Source organism: Cetorhinus maximus, chromosome 2 (genome assembly GCF_964194155.1).
Source record: "Cetorhinus maximus chromosome 2, sCetMax3.hap1.1, whole genome shotgun sequence".
NCBI lineage: Eukaryota > Metazoa > Chordata > Chondrichthyes > Lamniformes > Cetorhinidae > Cetorhinus > Cetorhinus maximus.
The window spans coordinates 195,001,157-195,014,737 of NC_135880.1; the positions used below are offsets into that span (position 1 = coordinate 195,001,157).

The window sequence follows — 13,581 nt, forward strand, 5'->3', positions numbered from 1 at the left end:
GGATCACTTAGCTTTGTCTTCTGCATGCTGCTTATACTATTTGGCATGCAAGTAATCCTGAGTTGGAGCTTCACCAGGCTGACACCTCATTTTTACGCATGTCTGGTGCTGCTCCTGGTATGCCCTCCTGCATTCTTCATTGATCCAGGGTTTATCCCCTGGCTTGATGGAACTGGTAGTGTGTGGGGTATGCCAGGCCAGGAGGTTACAGATTGTGGTTGAATACAATTCTGCTGCTGCTGATGGCCCACAGCGCCTCATGGATGCCCAGTCTTGAGTTTCTAGATCTGTAGAAGTCTATGCCATTTAACACAATGAAGGGTGTCATCAGTGTGAAGACGGGTCTTCACCTCCAGAAGGACTGTGCGGTGGTCACTCCTACTGATACTGTCATGGACAGATGCATCTGCAACAGACAGGTTGGTGAGGACAAGGTCAAGCAAGCTTTTCCCTCTCGTTGGTTCCCTTACCACCTGCCGCAGACCCAGTCTCGCAGCTATTTAGGACTTGGCCAGCTCGCTCAGTAATGGTGCTACTGAGTCACTCTCATGATGGACATTGAAGTTCCCCCTGTCAGAGTACATTCTGTGCCCTTACCACCCTGAGTGCCTCCTCCAAGTGGTGTTCAACATTAAAGAGCACTAACTTGTCAGCTGAGTTGGTGGGTGGGTGGAGAGGGCTGCGGCAGTAATCAGCAGGAAGTTTCTATGCCCATGTTTGACTTGATGCCATGAGATTTCATGGGGCCTAGAGCCGATGTTGAGGACTCCCAGGGCAACTGTGCCGCCATCTCTGCTGGGTTTGTCCTGCCGATGGGACAGGACATACCCAGGGATTGTGATGGCGGAGCCTGGGACATTATCTGTAAGGCATGATTCCATGAGGGTGACTATGTCAGGCTGTTGCTTGATTAGTCTATGTGACAGATCTCCCAATTTTGGCACAAGCCCCCAGGTATTAGTAAGGAGGACTTTGCCGGGTGGACAAGACAAGACAAACATTGTCGTTTCCAGGTGGTCCATCTGGTTTCATCCCTTATCGACTTTCTAGCGATTGTGATGCAATGAGTGGCTTGTTAGGCCATTTCAGGGGACATTTAAGAATCCATTGCTGTGGGGTCTGGAGTCACCTGTAGGCCAGACCAGGTAAGGACAGCGGATTTCCTTCCCTTAAGAGCATTAGTGAACCACATGGGTTTTTCCAACAATCAATAGTGGTTTCATGATCATCATTGGACTTATAATTCCAGATTTCTTGAATTCAAATTCCACCATCTGCCATGGTGGGATTCAAACCCGGGTCCCCAGAGCATTACCCTGGGTCTCTAGATTACTAGTCCAGTGACAATACCACTACGCCATCGCTTCCCCCATTTGTGAAAAGGGGAGTCCAAAATGGGTCAGGTTGGCAATTTAATAAGCCAAGATTTTCCTTGTTTGTTTTGGTGCTACTGCTGGTGGATATGGAGTCAGGATGCAACCTAGTCTTTTTGGCATTACAATACATTACTGATGCTTTCTGGCTGCTTCTCATATCATAGTTCAGCTCCAACACTAAGGACTCCGAAACCCAATCCCATTGTCAACTGGTGTCCATACATCTAATTTTACAGTAAGGATCACAGCCTATGAGTCAGGAGAAGAAACCAGAACTGATTCTTCTTCTCTCATGAGTCCAAGGACACTAATCACAACTGGAGTCCCCCAGTCGTCACCCACTGCCTGGGTGCTGGGCTGAACCATACTGAACAGGAAAATGGCGCGTTTGATCTCTGTCTAAGCCGAGTTAGCAAGTCCCAGTCAGAGTGGTGTTACAGTGCATTACAATTAACTAGTGTCCTGGGTTAGGAATGGGGAAAATCAGACTTTATTTTTGCCTCTATGTAAATGAAAATCAGTTTTTCATTCTTCCTTTCCATCCATGGAAGCTGTATTTCATAATATTGGGTGAGGACTGAATCACCTGTGATATGCCCTCTTCCTTCAGCTGAATAATGCTCTGAAACTCACAACTTACACTCATATCAGGAAAGGCTATTTGGTGGAGGTGGGTGGCAGGGGATGGGGTCGGTGGTGCGGGGGCTGGTGTTCATGAAGCTGTAGCCAGTACACGTCAGTTTCTTTGAAAGAGCAGAATGGGAAAGTGGAGGGGAGGGTGGCAGCTGGTAAGTAATTCAGTACAAATCGGAATGTAACTGCACAGACAGCCTGGCAACCTGAAAACTTACCATCAACAGTTAAATTGAGTGTTTTCACTGCAGTGGAGGCATCGTCTGTAATCGCGATCTCGACTTCATACATCCCCTCGTCTGTTGACTGCAAGTTGTGGATCAATAGGGATCCGTTGCGGAAGATCACAATCCGATCTTTGTACTCTGGCCGGAGTTTGCCCAGGATGCGAGTGCCGAAGGATTGGACCAAAGGGATCGGCTTGTCTCTCTTTAGCTGCCACTGAATGACTGGGGTCTCAGAACTGCCGGCTGTGTAATGTATAGAAAGTAAGACCGAGCCTCCCACGATGCCGTGTGCAGTGTGATCTTGGGCTGTTATATTCACTCCGTCCGCTGGCACTGAAACAATAATAAGATATAGATTGTAAGAAAGGACTGTTTTCAGCAGAAAATCACAAGCGGGGTTGGATTGTCCACCTGTCCATTAGGTGTTGTTTTCCGGTTTTGAGCCTGCTGCAAACTTAACAGGTTAAAGGGAAAGAACGTGCATTTATATAAGACTTTCACAACCTCAGGGCATCCCAAAGCGCATCAGAACCAATGAATTACATTTCGAGATGTAGTCGCCATTCTCACGTAAGAAACACAGGAGCCAGTTTGTGCACCTCAATCTGTCACAAACAGCAATGTGATAAATTATCTGATTCAGTGATGTTGGTTGAAGGATAAATATTGGGACAGGACATGGGGAGAACTCCCCTGTTCTTTTACGCCCCCTTAGAGAGAGCAGGCGTGGCCTCAGTTTAACATCTCATCTGACAGGTGGCACCTCCAGCAGTGAAGCAACAACACACCCGAGGATTTTGGAGAGGAATGGGATTGTGGTATATGGGCGTTTGGCATAGCAAGGCTTAATGTGGAACTGGAGAACAGTACCACCCAAAGTATGATACAGACAGTTACATGATAGTGGACTGAGTACAGTAGTAGTCTAGGAGCAACCAGCATGGAGATCACACCAAGATAGGGCTATACCTTGGAGATATGTATATAGTTGTGCGTTAACAATAAACAGTTTGTGTTCAATCACACAAGCTTCCAGACCTCTTTAGTGAGGTACCAAACAACCTTACCACAGGGATGTTGACAATGAGGCAGTAACTTGCAAGGATGTTGGGGTCAATTTTTGTTTTGAGAAGAGGATTAATGACTTAAAGGATGAGGAGCAACACTATCGTTCCACTAATTTTCTGTGGGTGCACATTTTGTCGCACCGCCTGGTCCTTGCTGCATGGCCACGCATGTCCACAGCGTAAAGGGACCGCAGATTGTGTGCAGCCTGTTTGACCCCCATACAGCACATTCCTGACTGCAGCGTGGCTGCGCACCTTCACAGCTTAAAGAGAATGGTGGGCAGCACCTGAAGAGAGAGAACGGTTAACAATGTCAGCTAATACGGGGGACTAAGAGGGGAAGTTGGAAGGTCAGTAGTTTCAGGAAACAGAGTCAGGGAGCAGGATGTGAGTCTCATGGACAAGATGAGCTTGAAGAGGTCCTGAGGGGAAATAGGAAAGATAAAGAAAGATGCAAGCTCAGAGCTAGGATAGAGGAGTTTTAGAGGAAGTTAGGCCCGATAGGCTAGTGGAAGGAAGGGAAGTGGCAGAGGCAGCTGATCAGATGGGTCTTGATCTCAGTGACAAAGAAGCCCATGAGCTCCTTTAACTCAATGTTGGAGATGAAAGTGGAGGAGACAGGGAAGAGGTGTTAAAGAAATTGGTTTGCAGTAGAGAAAAGAAGCTAAGAATTATCTTTGCATTGAGCCTGGAATAGAGAACAGCTTCAGCAAAAGAGAGCAGGGCCCAATGGTGCTTTCAATGGTCCAGCCAGATCTGACAGTGAAAGGCTAACACTGCCAAACTCTTTCAAATCTGCATCACTTGGACTTTAGGAAGCCATACAAGGCTATAGGAAGCCGTACAAGGCTTTAGGGCTGTACAAGGGGAATGGTCAGGGTGAAGGAGTGCAATGGTTTTACAGGGGACTAGGACATCTAAGGTGAGTGGTAAGTTGAGCAATCAGTAGCTGCAGAAATGTTCTGGCGAAGAGAAGGCCAAAGGCTAAACAGTTGAGATTTTGAAAATGCAGTTTTAAATGAATTAGGGATAGTTTTTCCCAGGGGCGGATACAGAAGGAGTTCAGGTTGGGTGTGGAATGGGCATGTCACAGAACCACAGAATTGTTACAGCGCAGGAAGAGGCCATTTGGCCCATCGTGTCTGCTCTGGTTCTCCGAATGAGCAATTCCCTTAGTGCCATTCTCCCACCTTCACCCCGTAACCCTCCATATTCTTCCATTTCAGATAACATCTAATTCCCTTTTGAATGCGTCGACTGAACCAGCCTCCACTACTTTCTCAGGTAGTGCATTCCAGACCTTAACCACTCGCTGTGTTGAAGATTCTCCTCATGTCATTTTTGCTTCTTTCATTAATTACTTTAAATCTGTACCCTCACATTCTCAATCCTTTCATGAGTGGGAACAGCTTCTCCCTATCTACTCTGTCCAGACCCCTCATGATTTTGAATACCTTTATCAAATCTCCTCTCAGCCCTCTTTTCTCCAAGGAAGCAGTCCTAACTTCTCCAATCTATCTTCATAACTGAAGTTCCTCATCTCTGGAACAACTCTCTCTAATCCCTTCATATCCTTCCTAAAGTGGGATGCCTTGAACTGGATACAATACTTAGCTGGGGCTGAACTAGTGTCTTATACAAGCTCAACTTAACTTCCTTGCTCTTGTACTCTAGGTCCCTATTAATAAAGCCTAAGGTCTAGGTCACTAATATATATCAGGAAAAGTAAGGATGTCAACCCTGACCCCTGGGGAATTCCACTGTAAACCTTCCTTCAGCCTGAAAAACATCCATTAGCCATGATTCTCTCTTTCCTGTCACTCAGACAATTTGTATCTATGTTGCTACTGCCCCTTTTATTCCATGAGCTATAACTTTGCCCACAAGTCTGTTGTGCAGTACTGTATCAAATATCTTTTGGAAGTCCATGCACACCACATCAACAGCATTACCCTCATCAACACTCTCTGTTACCTCTTCAAATAACACCAGCAAGTTAGTTAAACACAATTTTCCCTTAAGAAATCAATGCTGGTTTTCCTTAATTAACCTGCATTTGTCCTTGAGACTATTAATTTGGCCCAGATTATTGTTTCTAGAAGTCTCCCCACTACAGAAGTTAAACTGACTGGTCTGTAGTTGTTGGGCTTATCATAACAATCATGGGGCCAATGGTGATATAGTGATAATGTCACTGGACTACTAATCTATGGACCCAGGCTAATGTTCTGGAATAAGGGTTCAAATCCCACCACAGCAGCTGGTGAAATTTAAATTCAATGAATAACCTAAGATTGAAAAGCCAGCCTCAGTAATGGTGACCATGAAACCATTGCCAATCATTGTAAAAACTCATCTGGTTCACTAATGCCCTTTAAGGAAGGAAATCTTCTGGCCTACATGTGACTCCAGACCCATAGCAATGTGATTGACTCTTTAACTGCCCCTCTGAAATGGTGTGGCAAGCCATTCAGTTCAAGGGCAATTAGGGATGGGCAACAAATGCTGGCCTTGCCAGTGACACCCACATTACCACCCATGACTCTAAGGAAGGCTGAAAAATTATGGCTGGTGCCTCCACAATTCCTACTCTCATTTCTCTCAGTATCCTTGGATGCATCTCATCTGGTCCTGGTTCCTTATCAATTTTAAGTGCAAACAGCCTATCCAATACTTCCTCCTTATCAATTTTAACCCTTCTAGTGTCTGAATTAGCTCCTCTTTCACCATGGCCTGGGTAATGTCTTCTTCCTTGGTAAAAACAGATGCAAATTATTCATTTTATACCTCAGCTATGTCCTCTGCCTCCATGCGTAAATCCCCTTTCTGGCCCCTAATCAGCCTACTTCTCCTTTTACCACCCTTTTCCTATTAAATGCTTATAAAAGACTTTGTGATTCTCTCGTTTGTTAGCTGCCTTTTCATTCTCCATTTTTGCTTCTCATATTCACCTTTTCACCTCCCGCCGGAACCTTCTGTGTTCAGCCTGGTTCTCAATTGTATTTTCTACCTGGCACCTGTCATATGCACATTTTTTCTTATTTATCTTAATTTCTATCTCTTTTCTCATCCAGGGAGCTCTGGCTTTGTTTACTCTACCTTTCCCTTTCGCGGGAATATACCTTGACTGTGCCCGAACTATCTCTTCTTTGAAGGTAGCCCATTGTTCAGCTATCATTTTTCCTGTCAACCTTTGACTCCAATTTATTTGACCCAGATTCATTCTTACCCTATTGAAGTTGGCTTTCTCCTAGTTAATTATTCTTACTCTGGACTGTTCTTTTCCAAAGTCAGCCTAAACCTTATGATGTAATGACCGCTGTCTACTTAATGTTCTCCTAGTGACCGATCCACTTGGCCCACCTCATTCCCAAGAACCCAGGTCTAACAAGTACCTCCTTTCTCTTTGGACTAGAAACATACTGTTGTAGAAAACTTTCCTGAGCACACTCTAGGAATTCTCGCCCCTCTCTGCCCTTTACACTACCACTATCTTAGTCTATATTTGGATCATTAAAGCCCCCTTTATAGCTACTTTATAATTTTTTGTACCTCTCTTTAATTTCCTTACAAATTTGTTCTTCTACAACATTCCCACTAGTTGGTGCCCTAAGGACTATACCAAACAACGTAATTGCACCTTTTTTGTTCCTTAGCTCTAGCTAAATAGATTCTGTCCTTGACCCCTCTGGGATATCCTGTATCTCTAGCACTGCAATGTTCTACTTAATCAATACCACCACTCCTCCTTTTCTTCCTTTCCTATCTTTCCTGTACACCTTGTATCAAGGAATATTTAACACCCAGTCCTGCTCTTTTTTGAGCAGGTACCTGTTTTAGAATCATAGAATGGTTACAGCACAGAAGGAGGCCATTCAATCCATTGTGTCTGTGCTAACCCTCTGAAGGAGCAATTGACCTCATATCTGCCTTTTCTCCATAGTCCTGCAATTTTTCTTTTCAGATAATGATCCAAATCCCTTTAAAAGCCTCAGCTGAGCCACTAATCTCTCAGGCAGTGTATTCTAGATCCTAACCATTTGCAGTGCGACAAAATTTTTCCTCGTGCCAATAGTGCTTCTTTTTTCAATTATTTTTAATCTGTACCCTCTGGTTCTTGATCCTTCCACCAATGGGAACAGTTTCTCCCTATCTACTCAATCCAGACTCCCCCCATGATTTTCAATGCCTCTATCAAATCTTAACCTTCTCTTCTCCAAGGAGAAGAGTCCCATGCATTAGTTATCGAAATGCTGGCAATGGAGTAAATGATTGATTGACAGTCAAGCACCATCCATTTCCACATACCAATTGTTGCCTTAACTCACCAATCTTATTTACCAAGTGAGTGAGTGGAGAGTGACACGAGGAAATGATCAGAAATGGCCTTATATGTAATTGATATGATGGCAGTACCAAGACTACATGAGATCTTATGGTCAAGGTGTGAGGTATTTTGATATTTTGTGTACTTCTGTAATGCTGTAAGGCCTCCCTTTGTTTCTTTCTAACCTTTATACTTGTGTCAACATGTGACCAGTTGTGAGGTGGACCAACATCCTGAGATCAGAGCTGGGTGGTAGAAACATGGAGTGCGGAGGATATTGGACAAAGGGAGGAGATTTTTGACTGAAGACATCAACTCTGAGACTTAAATGGAACGTTTTAAAAAGTAAAGACTGGACAAGGACACACAGACACAGACACAGACACAGGCGTGTCGGGATATGGTGCTGGGGCGATGATTAACCACCAGACACCCTGATTACAGAAACTGACTGAGACATTTGTCTCTCAGGGATGTGTGAGTGGCTTTCCTCCTGCCTTACCAAGAGACAGAAATCACACCCATTGCTGGCAGGTATCTGGAGACACCCCATGCTGAGAGCAGGAAATGGCCACATGCATGTGGTCTTTGCATGGCCAGGGTGGGATTGATAATCCAATCAGATGACTCGATTTAAGGCATTACTTTACATGCCAAGAGACCAGGGTCAGAAAGGGGTAGAAAGCCACAGCTCCCAAGGACATTGGGGCTGCAGCCAGGAAGTGTGATTTGGTCAGTCATGGAAAGCCGTGTGGAGGAATCCGTTTAGCAGACCAGCCACCCGGGAACGAGCTCCCGCACGTGGGTCTTACTAAGCAACTGGTGTTGTAACATATACTATTGCTTAGTGGGTTAATAGAGGCTTTCCATATAAAGCGGAAATTGTATCCATAGTTTGTTTTGTGTCATTGAAACCCAAGTACAAGCTGAAGACCTTAGAGGGTAGTGGGACCCCCTGGGTAAGAGTCTTGGGGATTTTTGATGACCCAGATGGGACCCCGAAAGTTAGAGAAATGACAAAACTGACTATGGGTGAGTTGGTCACAAAATATGTGGCAGGGAGGCTGCCCCTGAAGGAGGGGTGGGTTAAGGTGATCCTGGAAGCAGATGATCTCCTAATGGAAGCTGATGAGTGGACACAGGGATCCACATGTAAACGATCACTAGTAAAGGCAGTCTGACTGATGGCATATCAAAGGTAGTGCCGGGAAATGGAAGCAGAACTGATTAAACTGAGAAAAGAGAAAGAGGAAAGATCAGCCGCAGTGAGCAGAACCATGGAACAGTAAAGGCAGGAGAGGGAGGAGAGAGATAAAGAGAGAGAAGATCGGGATAGAGAAGTGGAGAGATGGGCCAGTAAGTCAGAATACCTAGAGAGTCAATGTGTCCATAATCAGTAGCAGTGCAAACTTTGGCCTGAGAAAGAGACAGAACAAAGAATGAGGGCAGAGCGTGCTGGGAGGGAGGGAGTGAGAGAGAGAGAGAGAGAGAGATATCAGAGCATCTACAGGGTTCAGCAGCATGAAAGGAGCAGGCTTGCTGACACACAAACACTGTCAGTGACATATTGAGGTGCTGGAAACAAGATTGCAGCAGCATTGGGGTGTCATTTGCATGCTGAGTGGAGGAGAAGCTGTAGACAAAGAGGAGTTTGAGGATGGCGAGTGGAGAGAAACTACATCTATGCTGGGCTGAGCAACATTCCGGTTATCCAGAAGGAAGGACAGGGGGCTCTTGATCATGAATTTGTTATTCCCTATTCAGCCAAGAAATTGCAAAAAATGGCTGGAAACTTAAAGAAACTCCAGCCGGGGGAGTAACCGTATGGTCATGTCCTGGAAATTGACCAGATGGCCGGGCTCCACGGCTTGGACGATGAAGAGAAAGGCTGACTGCTCCTTTTCACCTTGGCTCCCTCTGCCGCATGAGACAATGGTGGGACAAGGGACATGGGATCAGGTGAAAACCTGAGTCACAGCTGGGACTGACCAGAGGGGGCCATTTAGGTTGTTAGACGGCACTCACCAGAAACACAGAGAGTCACTGGCGATGTTTGCCAACAGAATTTGGGCAGTATACGATAAGACCCATGTTGGGCACACTTACAGGCTGGCACCTTGAATCACTGGTTGCAGACCCTTATAGCCCACTCTCTACCCTATCTACAGGCAGCCTTTGAGGACTTTGGCCCAGATACCGATAATAATAGAGGCAGGAGTCCAAAGGAAAATGACCCCTAGATTTCAAGGGAGACAGGGAGAAAAGGCAACTAAAGGGGAAATTCCTCAAGAAAGGGGGAAAGTAAATGAGATAAAAGTGAGCAGCCAGAAATACTGACATCCAGAGGGAGGCTGTAAAAGGTCAGCCCCCAAGTGTTACAACAGTGAGGGTAAGGGGTATTTAAAACGGGAATGTAAGAAACCCCCTCACGACAAGGGAGGATCGAAGCCTGATCAGGCAGGGGACACTCCTGATAAAGTGTCCACAGCTCCATCCTGGGAGGACATGGAAAAGTGACTAGCAGCTCTCGAAATGAAACAGCTAAAGAGCAAGGTGTGCTTGGTGAGGGAATGATGCCGGAGCCTTGAGGGGGATCGGAATTGGCAGGGCCATGCCCAGCCTGAGTACCTGTGCCCACTCAAATACGAATGGTACTATTTCATGATGTGTACCACAAGGTAGTGCCAATAATGATTAATTTAGCAGACATGGGACTACCCCCATGGTGCAAACATCAAACACGTGAATGGCAGAATCGAATACTGCATCAAGTTTTGAGGGAATTCTGGGAGCGTACTGGCACTGCGATTGGTGAGGATGAACGTGCTAGTCTAGTATGAGGGTTCAGGGAATCAAACAACATTTAACTCGCATGGGTGGGCACGATGTAGCTTGATTAATGACGCGGTAACCATATTTAACACTGGGACATAGTTTAGATTTAGCCACTTTAGCTGAATGGGTAAAAACTGTTAGAAACAGGTTAAGGGAGGTATTGAATGAAATGAAGGTTGTGGAACAGGATGAATTAGAGGAAGACCAAATTATCACCATTCATTTGCAAGATGTGGTGGGGGAATTGGAAAGGCATGCCTACCGCATGAATGAAATTCTAAAAGAGGATAAAAATGCTTCAGTGGAAGCTGTGGAAAATGATGCTTGCACAATGTATGGTTCTTGGTTGGTGGAACAGACCCATGAAAACCTCCATCAGGCTGTGGAAGGGAGATTGCCTTCCTGGGTCACTGATACACATCTCAGGGCTATGCCCACTTATCAACTTACCACCATTGTCTGTAAAATCAGGGGACTCATGCAGGTATACCCAGTGAAACATGGGCATGCTAGGGTTGGCTCTGTATTATCCTGTCCTAAAGGAAGAGGAGAAACCTAAACCTCTTTTTAGAGTCGAAATGTTGGGGTAGCAAGTCAGGGTCATGTGTCACGTTATGACCAACACCCTAGGTACGTGGCACAAGTGGACAGGATTACAATCACTTGGCGCAGAGACTGAGGGAGGAAAGCAGTTTAGATATCTCAGTAAAAACATTTTTATCACACTCCAGTGGGCAGTAGAAAAGGAGGATTTTGAATGAAAAATTAGGGGGTGGAAAATGGAGAGATGCTCAAAGGAGGAGGAAGTGCCAGAGGAGCATGGGAGTCAGGTCAAGGTGTGATTTGGTGATAAGTGTCACACTGCCCCACTGGCATGGTCTTGTGGTGGAAGGTATAGTCGGGGGGGAGACTTCATTTAGGCCTGTAAATGTGCACAAACACACATACACATCTATAAATCTACTCCATGTTACATCTGTCTTACATTGAAAAAAATTATGGTAATCTGGCCCCTCTTATCCTTCTTTAAATGATACGGTGATAGGTTTTTCAAAGCCGAGGGTGCCACACACTCACACAACGTGCGTACCGGACAGGAGAGGCGACTGCAGACTCCAAAAGGAAGGTAGAATTGCACTGTGCACTGTTATGGCAGTTGTGGGTGAAAATCTATGAGGACTACACAGCATATGGCTTCTTTATCTAACCCATCTTCTCCCTGTAGTTAATGTTCTAATTATAAATGTATGTGAAGCATGGCCAGTGTGATCTCCTGGACTAGTTTTGATCAGCTAAAGGGGTTGGAAAGGGATTTTCCAGTTTTATTCTCTAAATGGCTTGTTTCTTTAGATCTCTTTGCATTCCCCATGAGATTACAAGACTCCAGGTTAGGGGACAGTGTTTATATTGTGAGGCATAAGAAATCATAATAGTATAGAACAGACCAGGAGGTCCTTCCCTGTCCATCATTTCCGTATGTTCATATGTGAATGGGAACTGGGAGTTCTGAAGCTCACTGTTTTCACCTCGGTAAGATAAAGTAGAAGCTTAGTAGAAATGTGGTGTTCCTGATTCCCCACAGTGTCAGCACCTGATTTAGGCAGTGGTAAATAGGGAGATGGGGGAAGGGAAGGCGGGGGGGCATGAAGGTGTGGGGATGGCTCAGGCCCTGAGTAAAACCTGGGTGCTTCTGTATAAGGAGGAACAGAACCGAGTTAGTGAGGGGTTTGGAGGGTGGCTGGGGGGTGGCAAAGTAATCGGGGGTCAGGAGGGTAGTTGGTGGTGGTTGTGAGGTGGGGTGGGGTAGTCAGGGGTTCCAGTGCAGGGGCTCGGTGAGGGGGAGGGGGCATCAGTAGCATAGTTATCCAGGAGTTAGAGGTGGTTTTAATCCTTCTAACTTTTCCTGATTAAGTATTCTGCTGCTCCCAGAATTTAAACCAGAGTATCAGATGGTTCTCAGGATAATTACCCATCAGAAGTTTAAACTTCCCGGGAAATTCCCGTGTAATCCTTGCATGGGGACTTCCAGTGGGTTTCCCCAGTGCATCTTTTTGGGTACCTCCTTGGTATGAATGTTCACATTCATCAATTGGACGGTGATCTGGTTGAGTGGATGGTCCACCCATTATAGAACCCACCTAATTTTCATCTCCATGGAGTCATTGAAGATGAAGATGAAGATTCTACAATGATCAGGTGATCCATTCCATCAGATCACAACCCAAATGGTGAAGGTGAATATTACCTCCACCGAATTGCCTTGATGTTGGTTAAACTGGTGATAACCTGGTGCTGGTTTTAATTGCTCCATCAGCCTTCAGCTACCAATGTGGGCTAAGTTCTTGAATTCCCTCCTTAAACCTCTCTGCCTCCTTTAGGATGCTCCTTAAAGCCTACCTCTTTCAACAACCCTAATATCTCCTTATGTGGTCTATGTGAAACGCCTTGGGATATTTTACTATGTGAAAGGTGCTGTACAAATGCAAATTGTTCTTGTCTTACAAGCTGAACCTTGCTGATTAAGTAAACTTGAAAACAAAAAGAATTTTTATTATCGGCTCATGAAAGTCATGCTAAACCTTTATAAATGGCCGGTTAGGCCTCAGTCCAATTCTGGGCAATTCTGAGTAAATTAGAAGGGATCTCAAGACCTTAGAGAGGGTGAAGAGAAGAGTTACTAGAGTGGTACTGGGGTGAGTGACTTCAGTTACGGGGAAGTTCTGGTTTCCATAGCGTAAAAAAGGATATTGAGGCACTGGGGAAGGTGGAGAAAAGATTCACGAAGGTGACCACAACTCAGAAGAAACTGAACACTCTGTGGGTGGGATTTTCCTGTCCCTCTTGTGGGGGAGACCAAACTGATGGGTCATAAATATAAGAGAGTCACCAATAAATATGAAATTCAGGAGAAACCTCTTTACCCAGAGAATGTTTAGAATGTGGAATTCACTATCACATCAAGTAATCAAGGTGAATAGCACTGATGCATTTAGGTGCAAGGTAGATAAATACATCAGGGAAAGGAACAGGAAGGCATAAAGATAGGGTTAGATGAAGTGAAGTGGAAAGAAGCTCATGTGGGACCTAATGCCAGTGTAGATTAGTTGGGCCCGTGC

The 13,581-nt window shown here is 45.3% G+C and overlaps 1 protein-coding gene across 1 annotated transcript in view; it reads right to left on the reverse strand.

Annotated features, from left to right (window-relative positions):
* The window catches only part of LOC144668870 (hepatic and glial cell adhesion molecule-like), a 96,905-nt gene that overhangs the window by 26,701 nt on the left and 56,623 nt on the right, over nucleotides 1–13,581 (reverse strand). Inside the window, exon 2 of the mRNA XM_078531311.1 lies at nucleotides 2,228–2,569. Coding sequence (XP_078387437.1) covers nucleotides 2,228–2,569 — 342 coding nt within the window. The remainder of the gene's footprint in view (nucleotides 1–2,227; nucleotides 2,570–13,581) is intronic.